We start from the raw sequence: 20,435 nt of genomic DNA, 5'->3' as shown, positions 1-20,435 counted from the left end.
ATTTTGCTATTCCATCCCAGAATTTCAATTATTCAGTTGTGCAGCAAGATTTAAGCTAACATTTTATCAGCACTTTCAGTATCACCCTGGGATTTTATAAGATACCATGTGTGACATCTTGACTGATTGTCATCAAGTCAAAGATTTACAGCCTGTGAATATAAAAGTGTGTAAAAATAATTATGTGCAAAGTGCTTGGATTTCTTTCAACTGATGTTTTATAGGTTTAGTTCCGCCAAATGATAATCAGTATTCAACACTGTAAATGATTAAATATCATTGCTACAGCAATTTTACTGAGACATCTCACACCCACATTTCTGCATATTTGGTAATTATATTTGCCCAACTGACACTGGGAGCAAACAGTTTAGGTGAAACAATTTCACAAATTCTGTTACAAATGTAAATACCTGCACAATCATACTTATAGCTATAACAGGTACAGCATACTGGTACACTGTGGTATGTCGTCTTAAATTCTGCATCAAAACCAAATTCTCTCAAGAAAACTAAAATTACAAGTGGGTATTTCTAGCCAGTACCTAATTTCAGGAGAAATGTCTTCACTGTCAAAACACACACACAAACACATAAAAGCACAGACACTATCCTAACTTTTGGAAATAATAGTTCCTTTCTTGTAGAGGGGAGGGGAGGGGAGGGGAGGGGAGGGGAGGGGAGGGGAGGGGAGGGGAGGGGAGGGGAGGGGAGGGGAGGGGAGGGGAGGGGAGGGGAGGGAGAGGTAGACTGGGGAAGGTTAAAAAGGGCAGGGACTTATCTACAGGATGCGGGGACCAACCTGTCGTGCAGTGTGTGTACTTTCATGTGCGTATCAGCCATGCTAACATTTCTGCTGAAGTTAAGTACTGGGCAACCTCATAATTTTGAAGTTTTATTGTGCTCTCTGAAAGAATACAGAACAAGTTGCTCAATGCGAGTCCAAGTGGGACCTGGCTTCTCCACTACAATGTTCATTCTCTCAGTTCTATCAAAACAAGTATAATCCCCGTTCAAAACACTAACTAATCTGCATTATAGCAGGGTATTTTCCATATTAGTGGCTGTGCACACTTCGAAATATTATTAATAATTCATTACCAAGGGCCACAGAGTGGACTCTTCATTAAGTGCTTTGTGAGAATATACTGGCTCAGACAATAAGAAGATTACTTTATGAAGAACTGAAGTTCAATGACAAAAACAGTACCTTGCAAGACATTCTCAACATTGTTATTGGACCCTTCATACATCAACATCTACATCAAGATCTACAATCTTACAGTACCTCACCCACCACTATTATTTCCCCCCCCCCCCCCCCATTTTCTATTCCATTTACAAATGGTGCCTGGAAAGAACAACTATTGATAAACTTCAGTATTAGTTCAAATTTCTCAAATTTCCTCCTCAAAGTTATTCTGCAAAATGTGCAGGAGGAAGTACCATGCCGACTGACACTTCTTCGAACATACCCTTTCAAAACTTGTCTACACGAGACACAATGCCTCTCTTGCAACAACTGCCATTGGAGTTTGCCAAGGATCTCTTTAACATTCTTGCACTTACTGAACAGTCACATGACAAAATGTTCCATTGGCTCTTCTCTGTATCACCTCTAAATCCTGATTGGTGAGGGTCCCAGACTGACCAACAATACTCAACACTCAATTGGACAAGTGTTTCACAAGCCACTTCTTACATGGACGAATTACATGTCCATAAGGTTCTTCCACTGAATCTCAGTCTTTTACTGCAAACAGTTTTACGTGAACATTCCACTTTAGGTTATTCTCGATGCATATTTTATGACTGTTACTGTTTCCAGTGAGTTTTTAATAATAGCATAATCAAACATTAATGGATCTCCGTGGCCATTTATGCACTATATGTCACATTCAATTTTGTTTGGGGTCAACTGTCAGTTCTAAAGCAATCATCAACACACTATGTTTTCCTGAAATCTGCTAGTCTTTTGGCATTGCAACCTTCTTACAGGCAACAGCATTGTCTGCAAAAAGCTTCATGGAGCCTCTGACATTATCCACTATTAACTTATAGATATTGCAAACAGTAATGGCCCAATAATACTCCTTTGGTGTATGCCAGAAACCACAGAGTATTACACTCAGTTAAGAATAACATATTATCTCTTACAAAAGTCCTGAATCTAGTCACAAATCTTGTCAGATACTCAGAAAAAATCATATTTTGTTCACTTAGTAACAGTGAGAAACTATATCAAATGCCTTCCAGAAGGCAAAAACAGCACCAACTTGGATGCCTCTGTTTACCATGCTCTGATTTGTAAGGACAAACAGAACAAGCTGTCTCCTGTAATATCTCTCTTTTACTCTTCATTCCCTACTCTGCAAAAACTGTTCATATCATCTAAAAACCAATGCCAATATCAGTGTAGCTACAGCACATAGTTTACAAACACAATGAACTCTATTACATACAAATTATTTTCTCAAGAACATATACAGGGTGTTACAAAAATGTACGGCCAAACTTTCAGGAAACATTCCTCACACACAAAGAAAGAAAATATGTTATGTGGACATGTGTCCGGAAACGCTTACTTTCCATGTTAGAGGTCATTTTATTACTTCTCTTCAAATCACATTAATCATGGAGTGGAAACACACAGCAACAGAACATACCAGTGTAACTTCAAACACTTTGTTACAGGAAATGTTCAAAATATCCTCCGTTAGTGAGGATACATGCATCCACCCTCCGTCGCATGGAATCCCTGATGCGTTGATGCAGCCCTGGAGAATGGCATACTGTATCACAGCCATCCACAATACGAGCACGAAGAGTCTCTACATTTGGTACCGGGGTTGTGTAGACAAGAGCTTTCAAATGCCCCCATAAATGAAAGTCAAGAGGGTTGAGGTCAGGAGAGCGTGGAGGCCATGGAATTGGTCCACCTCTACCAATCCATCGGTCACCGAATCTGTTGTTGAAAAGCGTACGAACACTTCCCGACTGAAATGTGCAGGAGCTCCATCGTGCATGAACCACATGTTGTGTCGTACTTGTAAAGGCATATGTTCTAGCAGCACAGATAGAGTATTCCGTATGAAATCATGATAACGTGCTCCATTGAGCGTAGGTGGAAGAACGTGGGGCCCAATCAAGACATCACCAACAATACCTGTCCAAACGTTCACAGAAAATCTGTATTGATGACGTGATTGCACAATTGCGTGCGGATTCTCGTCAGCCCACACATGTTGATTGTGAAAATTTACAATTTGATCACATTGGAATGAAGCCTCATCCATAAACAGAACATCTGCACTGAAATGAGGATTGACACATTGTTGGATGAACCATTCGCAGAAGTGTACCCGTGAAGGCCAATCAGCTGCTGATAGTGCCTGCACACACTGTACATAGTACGGAAACAACTGGTTCTCCCGTGGCACTCTCCATACAGTGACGTGGTCAACATTACCTCGTACAGCAGCAACTTCTCTGACGCTGACATTAGGGTTATCGTCAACTGCACGAAGAATTGCCTCATCCATTGCAGGTGTCCTCGTCGTTCTAGGTCTTCCCCAGACGCGAGTCATAGGCTGGAATGTTCCGTGCTCCCTAAGACGCCGTTGAATTGCTTCAAACGTCTTCCTGTCGGGACACCTTCGTTCTGGAAATCTGTCTCGATACAAACTTACCGCGCCACGGCTATTGCCCCATGCTAATCCATACATCAAATGGGCATCTGCCAACTCCGCATTTGTAAACATTGCACTGACTGCAAAATCACGTTCGTGATGAACACTAACCTGTTGATGCTACATACTGATGTGTTGATGCTAGTACTGTAGAGCAATGAGTCGCATGTCAACACAAGCACCAAAGTCAACATTACCTTCCTTTAATTGGGCCAACTGGCGGTGAATCAAGGAAGTACAGTACATACTGACAAAACTAAAATGAGCTCTAACATGGAAATTAAGCGTTTCCGGACACATGTCCACATAACATCTTTTCTTTATTTGTGTGTGAGGAACGTTTCCTGAAAGTTTGGTCGTACGTTTTTGTAACTCCCTGCATATGAAAAAGTTTCATATACCTATCAGAGTGGCTTACTTCATGTTCACTGGCTCACCTTCGCAATGCACCCACAAACATGCAAAGAAGTTTGGTATTCATAATTTCTGTTAACGACAACACAACATGCAAATTATTTATTTATCATACAGTTTTTAAGCACTATATCAAATATAATACAAACATAGAACTTGTAATTAACAGAGAGACATTTAAGTTTTTAATATACTCAATTGTGGCATTTTTTGCCATCAGGAAATCATCAAAAGTTCCCCGATATGCCTTCTTGGGAAATTCCATAAACTGTGACCAACAATGTGCCTGGCTGCTCCACTGTCGCACTTTGGAGGTGGAGCCTTATCTCATCTACAAAGTGTGTCCTTGCTCCTGCCATGAATGGCGCAAATTGTGTTAATCATTGTCCCTGTTCAATGTGACTGGTCAAAAGGAGAGGGGGTTTCTTTCTTATGGAGGAGAAGTTCTAGCAATTCGGAAGGCAAGCCTCTGTCCAGTCTTGTTCCCTCAAGTCAGTCGAGTTCAACTGAGACTCATGCAGTTCCAAGGCTATTACCATGGATGGTTTTATTGACTGAAGCTGGCTTCTTTCTAGAATAACTGTATCTTGATGGACAGGTAGCTGCAGGTTCTTTTGTATGCATTTAAACACACAGGGACTGCTTTTCGTTGAAGTCCAGGGGGCGAAATGTGGCTCAATATGGACAGTCATTCTAAGGGTGTTGATTTAGTGTAGCACTGATAATTCTCATTGGGTCATACAGCACTGCACTGAGCATTTGTGTGTGTGTGTGTGTGTGTGTGTGTGTGTGTGTGTGTGTGTGTGTGTGTGTGTGTGTGTGTGAGCGCACACAAGTGCACGCTTGCTATTGGACCATACAGAAGCACCATATTTTATAACAGAGTAGACCTGTTCAAGTGCTAAAGTGCACAGAGTTTCAGCAGTGGAGCCCCAGGTTGTTCCACATAGCTTATGTAGAATGATGTTCATAGTTTGTATTTTTGTAGCGGCATTTTCCAGATGTTTTTTGTAGGACAGTGTCCACTCCAATGTAACTCCTAGATATTTTGGGTGCTGATAGCAGTGTAGCAGTCTGTCACCAAAATACACCTGGAGCTGTATATTTGCCACTCCATTGCAAAAATGAAAGAAAGCCATCTCTGTCTTGGTGGAGTTTGGTTTCAGTTTCCATCTTTGAATGTAAGTTCCCATTATCGTGAGCTCAGACATTAAGATGGCTTCCATTTCTTTAAAATTTACTGCCAGCATCCAGTCATTGACATATCCAAACTTACAAGATCTAGTTTCATGCAAATAGGAGATGTACTTCCCTAAGGAAGTCCGTCACTTAGCTTATTCTGTTGCCCACTGCGACCCGGAATGACCTGTCAGTAAGCCTGCTACTAATAAGTTAGATTATTTTTTAAGATAAGACTGTGTGTCCACACTGTGTCATAACCTTCTAAGAGACTATGCATCCAACTGAGGTTTTTAAACAATTCTGAAAGCCTGTTTCTAGGTATGTAATGAGTGACATTATCTTATCTGTGCAAAAACTGCCCTGTTCAATTGGAATTTTTTCAAGTATTATAGCCAAGATTTTTTGGTTGATGAATCTTTAGATAAGTTTGTATAGGAAGCTAAGAAGGGCTACTGCATGACAGCTTTTAGGCTCATTGCCTGGTTTTCCTAGCCTGAGGATAGCGATGACATTGAACTTTTTCATTTCATTTGAGATTCTCACCCCCCATTATATTAGTAAAGAATTCTGCTAGCCATTTTTTGGTATATTTACCACAGTTTAGAAGGAACTCAAGATAAATTTCATTGGAGTCTGGTGCCTTTCTGACTTTGACACCAAATTGAGCTGGTAAGGGTTACATAGCTTCGAAGATAAGAATTCATTTTTCATATGGGTGGTGCATGCTTGGTCCCATGGAGTTCTTGAAGTAGCCACAACATGATTCGCAAGGGCACTTCACCTCTTGCATCTTTAAGACTTCCACCTAATTTCTTTAAAAATGTTGAAGCTTCTCTTATAGGTCTGTTGAAGTCAAGGTTCACGACTGTTTCTGACCACTTCTCACATCAAGCCAAGCCCAGTGTGTGTGTCCTCTCCCTAGAGGAACTCCTTGTATAGTTCTTCACACCACCATTCCATCCTGGTATGTAATCCTACGCATGATGGTCTTTGGTGTTTCAGTCACTGCTCTTGTGAACCTTTGGGAGTTTTCAATGGAAAACAGACTCCAGCCTAGGCATTTGTTGGGGTGGATGGACAAGCTTTCCAATGCACCTTTTTAAAATTCCATTTGGGACAGGGATAGGACACAGTGAGAGGGATGCTTTTCCTATTTCAATTAGGGTTGGTCAATGTTGGCTGTGTGAAAAATCTTTAAGTACTCTGCAGGTTCCTTGCAGAGTTGTATTCTACATTCCAAGCTGCTGGTTTAAAAGAGCCCTTCTGTTTTGCATCAAATAGTAGAAATAGATTGTTATCACCAGCCCAGTTCATTAGTATTTCACTGTTGCAATCATTGGTCCTATATTTCCATTTTGTGTGGTCACTGTTAAAGTTCCCCTTCTGATGATGACTTCATGACTGTTGTTGGTCACAGATGTCTTAATCAGGTGAATATGTTTCACACAGAGGAGCAAACATATGTAGCAACTCCGTAAGTACAGTGATATCTGAATCCTAACAGTTCTTATCCTGGTATTTTCCCTATTTTGGTTAACTGGTCTTCACTGTCAAAATGTGTTTCCTCAATGGCTACGATGTCAATATCACTATCTACCTGGCATTTGGCCCAGCTTATCCCTTCTTGATAAACTGTTGAGGATTTATTGTCAGGAGGCCCTGAGAAGAGCCAGTTACATTCGCTGCAGTGTCAGATAACGTGCTGTCATGTGCTTTATACAGGAGATCCAAAGATTGTCCAGCAACTAGTGTTATCAGCTCTTCAGCGTTACCTGGAGTACACCATGTGGAGGTGAGCTGAATAGTAAAATGTGTGGAAAGTAATTTATGTAGTTTTTCACTCGGAAGTACACTTCCCTTTTCAAGAGGCCATGCACCACACAGTGGCTGGAAGAAAATACAACAGGTCAACAATACCATTATCTGTATTGACATACCCAACTACAATGCTTCATCACTGATTTGTAGCATTTTACACACATTTAATTTATGAAAGCCAAACTGTGTGGTGTTTTGGCTATAACTTTTGCATATGCTGATTATCAGCTAGTGGTTTGCACAATGTCTGCAGAAAATGATCAAATTGTATAACAGTTATTTCCAAGATGCTTATAAGTCATGTGCTGAAATGAAGTGTGCACTATTCACATTAAGTTACAATATGTAATATGATACAATTTTAAAAAGAATTGTTTGCATTAGAATTTCAAAAAGCCAAGGAGAGTTGAACTTGAGAGACTGGAGAACATTATTGGAACTAAGAACTAATTTAATGGCGAAGTGAATCTGAAATCTTGCAGCCTTCTCCAAATGATGCTCTAACCAATATAATTTCATCATCTGGGAGTAAGTCCAATTAATAACAAAAATTACCCATAAACACATTAATGTATATTATGAACCTAGAACTCCTAACATATCTGTCAGCTTCCAATCAAGGATATGAAGGTGCATTCTGCAGTCAAGGCATCCTCTTTCATGTGACAATTCAAGCTCTTTATCTTGTAAAAGTTGAATAGCCTATGTAAATATAATTTTATGTATTAATTTACTATGAAGTTGTAGCACATATCCAACAGTACAGTCAAACTATAAAGATATAGAGCCATTGAGCTAGAATGGTAGCAGTAATCAGCCATCCACTTGATGAGAGAATTGTCACAAAATTTCAGCAAATTTATTTAGAGGAACTGTGGCAGTCTGAAATCCAAATGATTACACAGGAATTTTGACATGGCATAGTATGTATTGCAAAGTGACTGAACAATTTTAATTCTGGCAGTAAAAATTTATTCACTGATTTTCGTGGAGATAGAACTAATTTTTGCTTTCAAGTGCACTTATGACTCTAGCAATGTGTGCTATTTTTTACATGCTTCACAGTGCAATAGTTCGTCACCACTTTGCAAAAACTATCTTCCTACTATTTAAACAATGCAGGTCTTATTACATGCAGTTTCTTGTAAATGAAATTATTCACAAACAAAAATTATATTCCGTTTTAAAGTAACTGAAGATGTATAACTTTTTATATATGTAAATTCCCTACCATAAAATTATATTCTGAGAAGTAGAATTCCTGTCTTCAAGTTAATGGGCATACACCACCAACATTACAGAAAACTGCACTTACCTACTAGGAAAATACTGACACATTTGAATGAGTATGTTCAATATGAGTGTAGCCAAGTCACTTTCATTTAAAACTGGATTTCCTTTAGCTAAAAGGCACCATTTCAACTGAGGCACTTGTTGCAGTGTTCTCCAGCCATCCATGCCTTGTGCCCAGCACTTTGTTTTAGCATTCAGGACACCAGTATTCCAAAGTTCTTTTAACTTGAAACAAAAATTTTAGGCATAGTAAATAACTTTCTGTCTCTATGAAATTAATTCACTCAAGCTATAGCAACACATTAATACATTGTTTCAGATCACAAATCAGTTTTGAAGTTAGGTTTGTATCACCTGCACAAAAAATCAGTTTGAAACAATAGTACAGAGTCAAGTAGAGTGTTCATCTTCAGGTACAATGCAGCTTGCATCACTATCAAACTTCATAGTTAACACTCAGTGATTATTTTGAGAATATTGTTTTAATCTGCAACTAATAAATCAATATAAAATAATGCTGTATTTTTGTTACTTCAAAAGCTTAGAATCAAAGTAACACTTGCAAAATACAATTGCAAGCAATTTTGGGAAAAATTACCTCCTTGAAGCTAAATGGGCCCTTTCGCTCTCCTGAATTTCCAGAATTTCCAGAATGCCATTCCTTCTCAGTCTCTTGGACCATATTTGGGCCAGCCTCTATTACGTTAGTTTGTGTTGGTACTACTGCCCTAAAAAGTAACATTTATCAATAGTTACAAATTATGCAGAGTAAGGAGTAATCTTTTCTTTGCAGATAAACTCACCTGCTTGTATGTAAGTGAGCTAGTGTTAGCAAATCAACCAGAACCCTAACACCATTTGCATCCAGGATTTCTTTCACATTGCGCCGATGGAGTATCAATTTATTGATAAACAAGACCAAGCGATCACGTTCCATCCTATCTGTACACTGGTAAAGCAGTGGAAAATTACTAGCAGCAATTTTAACAATCATAAAGGAATTTCTATCATAAACCACAATTTTTCACTGTAAAGAAAAAGTTACCCTCTCTAACATTCCAATAATATACTTTGTATCACTAAATGGTCCAATGTCTTCAAAATGTCGTCCGTATACTATAGCCATTGCTTGCAGGCATGTGCACTTCATTTCGGACTTAGTTGTGAGCAAAAAACGATGATAAAGATCATTGAAAAATTCATACCTAGAACCAAGGAATTCCAGTTTTTACAATTTATCTTTTCCCATGTGGATATCTCCACTATTTCTTAAAAAAGAGAGACTATCTCAAAAAGAGGTTGGTTTTAAATGTGTTAAACTTACGAACGTCGTATGGGTGAGTCAGGTGTATCTTCGGTTTCTAGCAGCAAACGAAGGTAGTATTCCCCAATTTTTACTTCATCAGCTAAACACTGATACTGAACTTCAAATTCACTGTGGTTCCACGCAATAAGGGCATTCCCTGCGAGATCACGATCTGATACAAATGCCCGTATTTCATTCTCCAAAGCATCACGGAGCTCCTCTCTTGTCTAATATTTAAAACATACCAAAACATTAATAAACAAAATGGGAAAATTTTTAATTTTTTTTATTATTAAGATACACAAACTAAACAACCAACAACTGAAGTTTAAACAAACAATATGATAGTTTCACTCACAAACAGGTGAGAGGATAATCACAGAGCTTCCTACAACTGCAGATATTAAGAGAAATGTGCAGGATTAAGGAATTTGTAGTTTAAATTCTTAACAAACAAAAATAGGAAGAATAATGAACAACAGAGGAACAAATACAAGATTCCTAGATACTGCTAATACTAAAATGAGCCAAAATTGTGCAGTGGAATAAGAAAAGGAAAGATGAGAATGTGCATACAAAGAGACTCATGACCATATGATGAATGGAGTAGGAAGTGTCAACGGCCAATGTCAACAGCCAAATAATAATTAAATACAGAAAATGAGACATGATCACATGGCATCCATGCTGGCCAACATTTGTTACAAGAAAAGAAAAAGAAAAGGTTAACTAACCAAAATGCCCATCTGACTTTAAAATTATGTTGTGTATTGTCTGTCACTACTACACTCAACAGGAAAAGAGGCACGATTATGACATGAGACCTTCTAGAATGAAGGTCTGGGATTTAATTTTTGTATGGAAGAATTTTCAGTTCATAAACATACTCACAGCCTAAAATGAACGAAACTTTCAAATTGGTAGAAAATATGGTTGGTAGGTGGTCAAACTCAATTGTTCATTTCATTGTATCACCTATACAGAACAACAAATATTATGGTATGTCAGTGTATATTTCTCTCTTCAATATTTACGTGAAACATGTGGTAAGTGACGATTATTTATTGTGGTACCTTGCTGTTAAATTCCATCACAGTTGGCCTTTCTGGTAAAAATATGCAAAGCACCACTCTAAAAATAATGAACTATTTTTGAAATTAAGTGTGTCTTCTGCTCTTTTCATCAGACACACTAATAAATGCGTACATAAGCTGAGTTTCATCTAAACCAATTATGCAGCTCCTGAATCCAACATGGTCCCTGAAGCACATGGGGGCCACCACTTTAGATTCACTTCTAATTAATCTTTTAAAGATGTTGAAAGCCAGTTATGTACCTCAAATAACAATATTTATTTTACATCTATAGCAGTTTTCTTGTGTCCCTTTCTGCAAATGAGACCATGTGAAAGTTTCCCAAAAATGCTTAATTTTTTAAAGTAAGAATTGTTTTCATTTTAAGAAATCTCCTATCATCTGATTACTAATGCCTTTAATGCTGAAATAATTAGTGTGTGTCAAATGCTAATGGACTCCAATACTGCTGCACTAAAAGGATTTTCAGTCCTGTTGCCTTTGTAGTTTTGTCAGTTAAATCTCTAACCAAAATAACCTTCCACGAAACTTAATGTCACTAGATTCTACAAAGATACCCATTTCAGATACGTTTCTAAAGGTCATTGGCTCATCACTGTTTCAGTTCAGCCTCCTCCTGTCACTTACCCATTCAGAAGAGGCCACTTAGAACTTTGTGTAATGAGAGGCACATAATGGAAGGTTGTAATGGAAATCAACACTGAAAAGCTAAAAACAGAAGCCCCAGATGGAACAATTAGAAGCAAGTGTGAAAATTTATAACTAAATAAGTGCAGGAGAACAGGCACTTAACAAAATAGAACTGCTGCTGCGAGGAACGAAAACACACATTTTTTTTTGTTTTTTCTCTCTTTAGCTAATGCTAAATTCTGAAGGGAAAAAAATCAGTTTGGTATGAATTTTCAACTATATAAAAATAAAAATGGAATAAAAGCATCGTTTAACATTCTAGCAGTTAAACACATAAACCAAATTGGTCACAAAAATTATTAAAATACTTTTATTATAGCTGTACACATATTTTCAATATAAAAATATAAAATTTCAAAATAGCTTCATGAACATTTTACAATTCCTAAAATTTTAGCTTCTTCATACCTTGTGATTCCATATCAAGTTAGGTAAAGCATGGTCTCTATTGAACTGATAATAAAACAGAGCCCAGTTTGCTTCACTTTTAATCCTCTCTCTCCTTTTCCTCAAAACAACAGGCCTTTCTTTAATTTTCTCTTCCTTCCTCTCAATACCCATCCTTGCTCCCCAGTGTTGCAGCGCATGCTGAAATGAGATAATTTTCATAGTGGTCACACACAGGCAGCTCTACAGTGTACTTTATGAAATGAAATGATCATATGGCATTATTGGCTGGGACACACTATCTGGGGTTGTTTGATCACCTAGTGCAAGTCTTTTTATTTGACACAACTTTGGTGACTTGCGCATTGTCAATAACAACACAACACCCTGTCACCAAGTGGATAATATTTCCAATCCAGGCAGGGATTGAACCTAAGCCACTCGCACAGCAGTCAGTCACACTAACCACTCAGCTACGGAGAGGGACATTGTAATTTATGATTAAAATTCTGTATCAATGAGGAGAGTCACAGAAATATATTACAGTCACAGTAGCAACAAGAGCAATAAAATATAGCAGCAGTAATTCCTTAGGTTCTGAGCATATTAACAACAAAGAGGGGCAAGTACAGCATGTATCATGTGACCTGAAGGCCAGATGGAGACATGACGTAATTAATGGCAGATTTCCTTGCAATTAGATCTTTCTTAGTCATTAACAAAAGGAAATTCTAAATATCTCATCTCCAGACAGATTGAATATAAAAAATGAATTTTACCTCAGATATCTTTCAGGGGGTCCCATAACCCTTTATACAAAGTTAATCATAGATATTTCTCTAAACTTTACTTACACATTTAGCTTGAGAAGAAACTCGCCATATAACTGAGGCACTGATTTGTCAATAGGAACTTCGACAATATTTAGATGTTACTGTCTTCTGAATGAATCCTCTTCCATGTCTAACATAAGGGGGGGGGGGGGGGGGGGGGGTAGGATATTTCAGGCATAATGCTAAGTAGCTGAAACCATGTAACCCAGTTGAAGGTTATGGTTAACCTGTTCCAGAACGCTGTATACAGGATAGGGGGATCAGAAGGGGGGGGAGGTGGATGTGGAGTATTCTCCTCCTCTGCAGCTGCTTCATGGTGATGACTGAAGGGTTAGGAACAAGTGTAGAAATGACACAGGAAATCAGTTTGCAGAACAGGTTCCACGCGGGAGGGGGGGGAGGAGTGGGATGGGGGTGGGGGGTGGGGATACCTGTCCTCAGAGGCCTTAGTACACCTACTGGGCAAAGGGTTGCTTGTCACTGCAGATATGCTCTTTATTTGTGTCCAGACTATAAGGGACGGACTTTTCAGTGTGCCAGCTATCCAAATATAAGCCCACTGCTCATCCGAAGTACCTCCATTTTGACAGCTATCATCCCTTCCACACTAAAAAGTCTTTCTCATACGGTCTGCTCATCATGGGTGGTACATTTGCAGTAACAAGCAATCTCTTGGTCACTATGCTGAAGGTCTCACTACTTCCTTCTCAGACAGGAATCCTCCCACCCCATCCAAACCTATTCCAGAAACAGATTTTCCATCCATACATGTCCTTATCCTCCAATCACTCCCATAAACCAGATCAAGGTAGTACACCTCTCCCCCCCCTCCCCACACACACACACACACACACACACACACACACACACACACATACACACACACACACATACACACACCACTCAGTATCATTCCATATTGTTGCAACCTTCAAAAGAACTCAGCTACTTACCATCATGTCTGGAGATAGTCAATATCCTACCCATAATCCTTCCCACCTACCTGAAGTCTACTGCCCCCCCCTCCCCCACCTCCTCCGAATCAGCAAAGTATCTGAGGCCATCCTTACACCACATTTATTCCTAACCCCTTCCCACAAGGGTTATAAAACCCAGATGAGACCAGTCCAATGTACCCACCTATCAGATCCTACTGCTACGAGAGTGCACTGGACAGGTCTCAGCCGGGTTCCTACTCCAGTCCCATTACAGGTACATCCTCTTTCCAGTCAGAGTCAGGGCCACTCATGAATGTAGTCATACCACACACCAGCTCCATTGTAACTTCTGCACAGCATTTCATGTGGGCAAGACCACTAAACAGCCATCAAATCGAACAAATGGCCGATGCCATACTGTGGCCAAGAGCTGAATTGACCACCCAGGGTCGACACGTAATAATTAGCGTTTCATGTTAAACGTCACTGACTTCATCACAACCGTTGTCATCTGGATCCTTCCCACAAACACCAGCTTCTCCGAAATACAAGGAATACAGTTGACAACACGAATGAAAGTACGTGGGTTCCAGTTTCTTTAGAAAATTTGGGGTTACAAAGGGTTGCGATTCCACATGGAACAACACTAGCCGGTATACAAGAGAGAACTCGTGATCAACAACCTGACACGAGGAATCACAGCCTCTGACATGCGGAATGCAGTCACAGAAAATAGGAAGCAGAAGTCATTGCCAATGAGAGAAATGTACAGAATCGTGCCAACCCTTAGAAATCGATTGCAGGAAAAGTTTAAACATTTGTCAGAATCAAAGGGAACCTGTTTCACGCAGTACCAGAAGAATTTGCATTTCTATTTGAATACAGGTAGTACATGCCAGCCACTGATTTAACATATCATGAAATTCCAAGGAAGACTGCTAGACTGATAAGAAAAAGCTTTAATATATCCCTTATTATTTGAAATCAGTTGAAGAAGAGAGTATTCTGCAAGAATTAGATGATGTACTGTAAATGGAGAGCTGCATGAAACCAGCCTCAGGATTGAAGACCACACAACAATGATTCAGCCATCCTCCAGGCCCCGGGCATCACCTATAGCAGCAGCTCTCAATAAGTCCATCAGTGGCGAGAAGACCAATCATCTTTGTGTAAACATGACAGCAGAGATCAGGGTAACTACTTCTGGTACGTATCTTACGCTTCGTACAGACGAGACATTTGACAGATTAGGAAATCACGAGTACTTAACTATACTCGATATGAACTCTAGCTTTCATCAGATTCTTATTGCATCTCAACAAGGCCTAAAACTGAATTTTTTGTGCCTTTAGGGCTACACGAGTTGAGTTTGAGAAATGTGCCTGCTACATTCCAATGGCTTGTAGATCTGTTATCGCAATGGTTGAAACCGACCGTGTGCTTAGTGTTCCTTGATGACTTTTTTCTCTTGTGGACAGTAGAGGGACATGCTGAATGACAAAGAAGTGTATTGCCATGCTTGCAAGCTGCAAACTTAAGTTAGGAGTTGTAGAAATGTTCTTTGCAGAGTCTCAGGTTCAGTATCTGGGCCACATCGTAAGTCCTGCTGAGGTGGAACCAAATCCGTACATTACAAAAGGAGTTTCCCTGCACCTACAAATGTGAAAGAATTACAGCCATTCCCCAGGTTGGCCAATTACTATGACAGATTTGTCAAATATTGTGTTACAGTTACTAAACATTTGACAAAAAGATTGGAAAAGTACCACCTTTTAATTGGTTCACACAAAGCACGAAAGCAATAACAGATTAAGGGTGACTCAATAAAATCCCCTTTGTGAATATAGCTAGTCTTTGAGAAGCCATTCATTCTGCCTTCTTGTACTACTGATTGTGCTAAGAGTTGTGTTTTAAGCCAGGAGCAACACAGAACACAGAAATTAAATGGTGACATCTCTTGCCAACTCAATAAAGAAGACAGCAGCAGGGGAGGGGGGATGGCTTGCCACAACTACAGCAGAGAGGGGCGGGGTTGCAACAACTACAGCAGAGAGGGGCGGGGTTGCCACAACTACAGCAGAGAGGGGCGGGGTGGCCACAACTACAGCAGAGAGGGGCGGGGTGGCCACAAGTACAGCAGAGAGGGGCGGGGTGGCCACAAGTACAGCAGAGAGGGGCGGGGTGGCCACAAGTACAGCAGAGAGGGGCGGGGTGGCCACAACTACAGCAGAGAGGGGCGGGGTGGCCACAACTACAGCAGAGAGGGGCGGGGTGGCCACAACTACAGCAGAGAGGGGCGGGGTGGCCACAACTACAGCAGAGAGGGGCGGGGTGGCCACAACTACAGCAGAGGGGGGGGGGGTTGCAATTACTACGGGGTGTTTGCCGCAACTGCAGCACGGGTGGGGGGGGGAGGTTGCCGCAACTGCAGCAGGGGGGGTGGGAGGGAGGTTGCCGCAACTGCAGCAGGGGGGGTGGGAGGGAGGTTGCCGCAACTGCAGCAGGGGGGGTGGGAGGGAGGTTGCCGCAACTGCAGCAGGGGGGGTGGGAGGGAGGTTGCCGCAACTGCAGCAGGGGGGGTGGGAGGGAGGTTGCCGCAACTGCAGCAGGGGGGGTGGGAGGGAGGTTGCCGCAACTGCAGCAGGGGGGGTGGGAGGGAGGTTGCCGCAGCTGCAGCAGGGGGGGTGGGAGGGAGGTTGCCGCAGCTGCAGCAGGGGGGGTGGGAGGGAGGTTGCCGCAGCTGCAGCGGGGGGTGGGGTGGGAGGGAGGTTGCCGCAGCTGCAGCGGGGGGTGGTGGGAGGGAGGTTGCCGCAGCTGCAGCGGGGGGGGGGTGGGAGGGAGGTTGCCGCAGCTGCAGCGGGGGGGGTGGGAGGGAGGTTGCCGCAGCTGCAGCGGGGGGGGGGGGTGGGAGGGAGGTTGCCGCAGCTGCAGCGGGGGGGGGGGGGGAGGGAGGTTGCCGCAGCTGCAGCGGGGGGGTGGGGGGGGGTGGGAGGGAGGTTGCCGCAACTGCAGCGGGGGGGGAGGTTGCCGCAACTGCAGCGGGGGGGTGGGGGTGGGAGGGAGGTTGCCGCAACTGCAGCGGGGGGGGGGGGGGGGGGGTGGGGGGGTGGGAGGGAGGTTGCCGCAACTGCAGCGGGGGTGGGTGGGAGGGAGGTTGCCGCAACTGCAGCGGGGGGGGTGGGAGGGAGGTTGGCGCAACTGCAGCGGGGGGGGTGGGAGGGAGGTTGCCGCAACTGCAGCGGGGGGGGTGGGAGGGAGGTTGCCGCAACTGCAGCGGGGGGGGGTGGGAGGGAGGTTGCCGCAACTGCAGCGGGGGGGGGTGGGAGGGAGGTTGCCGCAACTGCAGCGGGGGGGGGGGGTGGGAGGGAGGTTGCCGCAACTGCAGCAGGGGGGGTGGGAGGGAGGTTGCCGCAACTGCAGCAGGGGGGGTGGGAGGGAGGTTGCCGCAACTGCAGCAGGGGGGGTGGGAGGGAGGTTGCCGCAACTGCAGCAGGGGGGGTGGGAGGGAGGTTGCCGCAACTGCAGCAGGGGGGGGTGGGAGGGAGGTTGCCGCAACTGCAGCAGGGGGGGGTGGGAGGGAGGTTGCCGCAACTGCAGCAGGGGGGGGTGGGAGGGAGGTTGCCGCAACTGCAGCAGGGGGGGGGTGGGAGGGAGGTTGCCGCAACTGCAGCGGGGGGGGTGGGAGGGAGGTTGCCGCAACTGCAGCGGGTGGGGTGGGAGGGAGGTTGCCGCAACTGCAGCGGGGGGGGTGGGAGGGAGGTTGCCGCAACTGCAGCGGGGGGGGTGGGAGGGAGGTTGCCGCAACTGCAGCGGGGGGGGTGGGAGGGAGGTTGCCGCAACTGCAGCGGGGGGGGTGGGAGGGAGGTTGCCGCAACTGCAGCAGGGGGGGGTGGGAGGGAGGTTGCCGCAACTGCAGCAGGGGGGGGGTGGGAGGGAGGTTGCCGCAGCTGATGCAGGGGGGGGTGGGAGGGAGGTTGCCGCAGCTGCAGCAGGGGGGGGTGGGAGGGAGGTTGCCGCAGCTGCAGCAGGGGGGGTGGGAGGGAGGTTGCCGCAGCTGCAGCAGGGGGGGTGGGAGGGAGGTTGCCGCAGCTGCAGCAGGGGGGGTGGGAGGGAGGTTGCCGCAACTGCAGCAGGGGGGGGGGTGGGAGGGAGGTTGCCGCAACTGCAGCAGGGGGGGGGGTGGGAGGGAGGTTGCCGCAACTGCAGCAGGGGGGGGTGGGAGGGAGGTTGCCGCAACTGCAGCAGGGGGGGTGGGAGGGAGGTTGCCGCAACTGCAGCAGGGGGGGTGGGAGGGAGGTTGCCGCAACTGCAGCAGGGGGGGTGGGAGGGAGGTTGCCGCAACTGCAGCAGGGGGGGTGGGAGGGAGGTTGCCGCAACTGCAGCAGGGGGGGGGGGGGGGTGGGAGGGAGGTTGCCGCAACTGCAGCAGGGGGGGTGGGAGGGAGGTTGCCGCAACTGCAGCAGGGGGGGGTGGGAGGGAGGTTGCCGCAACTGCAGCAGGGGGGGTGGGAGGGAGGTTGCCGCAACTGCATCAGGGGGGGTGGGAGGGAGGTTGCCGCAACTGCAGCAGGGGGGGTGGGAGGGAGGTTGCCGCAACTGCAGCAGGGGGGGTGGGAGGGAGGTTGCCGCAACTGCAGCAGGGGGGGGTGGGAGGGAGGTTGCCGCAACTGCAGCAGGGGGGGGGTGGGAGGGAGGTTGCCGCAACTGCAGCAGGGGGGGTGGGAGGGAGGTTGCCGCAACTGCAGCAGGGGGGGGTGGGAGGGAGGTTGCCGCAACTGCAGCAGGGGGGGGTGGGAGGGAGGTTGCCGCAACTGCAGCAGGGGGGGGTGGGAGGGAGGTTGCCGCAACTGCAGCAGGGGGGGTGGGAGGGAGGTTGCCGCAACTGCAGCAGGGGGGGTTGGAGGGAGGTTGCCGCAACTGCAGCAGGGGGGGTGGGAGGGAGGTTGCCGCAACTGCAGCAGGGGGGGTGGGAGGGAGGTTGCCGCAACTGCAGCAGGGGGGGTGGGAGGGAGGTTGCCGCAACTGCAGCAGGGGGGGTGGGAGGGAGGTTGCCGCAACTGCAGCAGGGGGGGTGGGAGGGAGGTTGCCGCAACTGCAGCAGGGGGGGTGGGAGGGAGGTTGCCGCAACTGCAGCAGGGGGGGTGGGAGGGAGGTTGCCGCAACTGCAGCAGGGGGGGTGGGAGGGAGGTTGCCGCAACTGCAGCAGGGGGGGTGGGAGGGAGGTTGCCGCAACTGCAGCAGGGGGGGTGGGAGGGAGGTTGCCGCAACTGCAGCAGGGGGGGTGGGAGGGAGGTTGCCGCAACTGCAGCAGGGGGGGTGGGAGGGAGGTTGCCGCAACTGCAGCAGGGGGGGTGGGAGGGAGGTTGCCGCAACTGCAGCAGGGGGGGTGGGAGGGAGGTTGCCGCAACTGCAGCAGGGGGGGTGGGAGGGAGGTTGCCGCAACTGCAGCAGGGGGGGTGGGAGGGAGGTTGCCGCAACTGCAGCAGGGGGGGTGGGAGGGAGGTTGCCGCAACTGCAGCAGGGGGGGTGGGGGGAGGTTGCCGCAACTGCAGCAGGGGGGGGTGGGGGGTAGGTTGCCGCAACTGCAGCAGGGGGGAGGGAGGTTGCCGCAACTGCAGCAGGGGGGGGAGGGAGGTTGCCGCAACTGCAGCAGGGGGGGGGGAGGTTGCCACAACTGCAGCAGGGGGGGGGAGGTTGCCACAACTGCAGCAGGGGGGGGGAGGTTGCCACAACTGCAGCAGGGGGGGGAGGTTGCCACAACTGCAGCAGGGGGGGGAGGTTGCCACAACTGCAGCAGGGGGGGGGGAGGTTGCCACAACTGCAGCAGGGGGGGAGGTTGCCACAACTGCAGCAGGGGGTAGGGTGCCACAACTGCAGCAGGGGGGGGAGGGTGCCACAACTGCAGCAGGGGGGGAGGGTGCCACAACTGCAGCAGGGGGGTAGAGTGCCACAACTGCAGCAGGGGGGGTAGGGTGCCGCAACTGTAGCAGGAGGGGGGAGGGTGCCGCAACTGCAGCAGGGGGGGGGGATGGTGCCGCAACTGCAGCAGGGGGGGGGGATGGTGCCGCAACTGCAGCAGGGGGGGGGGGTAGTGTGCCACAACTGCAGCAGGGGGGGGTAGTGTGCCACAACTGCAGCAGGGGGGGTAGGGTGCCACAACTGCAGCAGGAGGGGGGGAGGGTGCCACAACTGCAGCAGGAGGGCGGAGGGTGCCACAACTGCAGCAGGAGGGGGGAATGGTGCCACAACTGCAGCAGGAGGGGGGAATGGTGCCACAACTGCAGCAGGAGGGGGGAATGGTGCCACAACTGCAGCAGGGGGGGAGGTTGCCACAACTACAGCAGGGGGGGGGAGGGTGCCACAACTGCAGCAGGGGGGTGGGGAGGGTGCCACAACTGCAGCAGGGGGGGGGGAGGTTGCCACAACTGCAGCAGGGGGAGGAGGTTGCCACAACTGCAGCAGGGGGGGAGGTTGCCACAACTACAGCAGGGGGGGAGGTTGCCACAACTACAGCAGGGGGGGAGGTTGCCACAACTACAGCAGGGGGGGAGGTTGCCACAACTACAGCAGGGGGGGAGGTTGCCACAACTACAGCAGGGGGGGAGGTTGCCACAACTACAGCAGGGGGGGAGGTTGCCACAACTACAGCAGGGGGGGGAGGTTGCCACAACTACAGCAGGGGGGGGAGGTTGCCACAACTACAGCAGGGGGGGGGAGGTTGCCACAACTACAGCAGGGGGGGAGGTTGCCACAACTACAGCAGGGGGGGAGGTTGCCACAACTACAGCAGGG

General features: G+C 46.7%; 1 protein-coding gene across 1 annotated transcript in view; it reads right to left on the bottom strand.

Annotated features, from left to right (window-relative positions):
- The window catches only part of LOC126262757 (dnaJ homolog subfamily C member 13), a 410,038-nt gene that overhangs the window by 222,925 nt on the left and 166,678 nt on the right, over positions 1-20,435 (bottom strand). The window contains exons 13-18 of the mRNA XM_049959568.1: positions 11,895-12,074; positions 9,721-9,929; positions 9,442-9,601; positions 9,200-9,345; positions 8,995-9,124; positions 8,419-8,621 (exon numbers count right to left, since the gene is read on the bottom strand). Of these exons, the coding sequence (XP_049815525.1) occupies positions 8,419-8,621; positions 8,995-9,124; positions 9,200-9,345; positions 9,442-9,601; positions 9,721-9,929; positions 11,895-12,074 (1,028 nt within the window). The remainder of the gene's footprint in view (positions 1-8,418; positions 8,622-8,994; positions 9,125-9,199; positions 9,346-9,441; positions 9,602-9,720; positions 9,930-11,894; positions 12,075-20,435) is intronic.

Source organism: Schistocerca nitens, chromosome 6, assembly GCF_023898315.1.
Source record: "Schistocerca nitens isolate TAMUIC-IGC-003100 chromosome 6, iqSchNite1.1, whole genome shotgun sequence".
In the NCBI taxonomy this organism is placed as follows: Eukaryota; Metazoa; Arthropoda; class Insecta; order Orthoptera; family Acrididae; genus Schistocerca; species Schistocerca nitens.
Note: the sequence above shows the minus strand (reverse complement) of the source record. Positions and strands in the feature narration are given on the sequence as shown.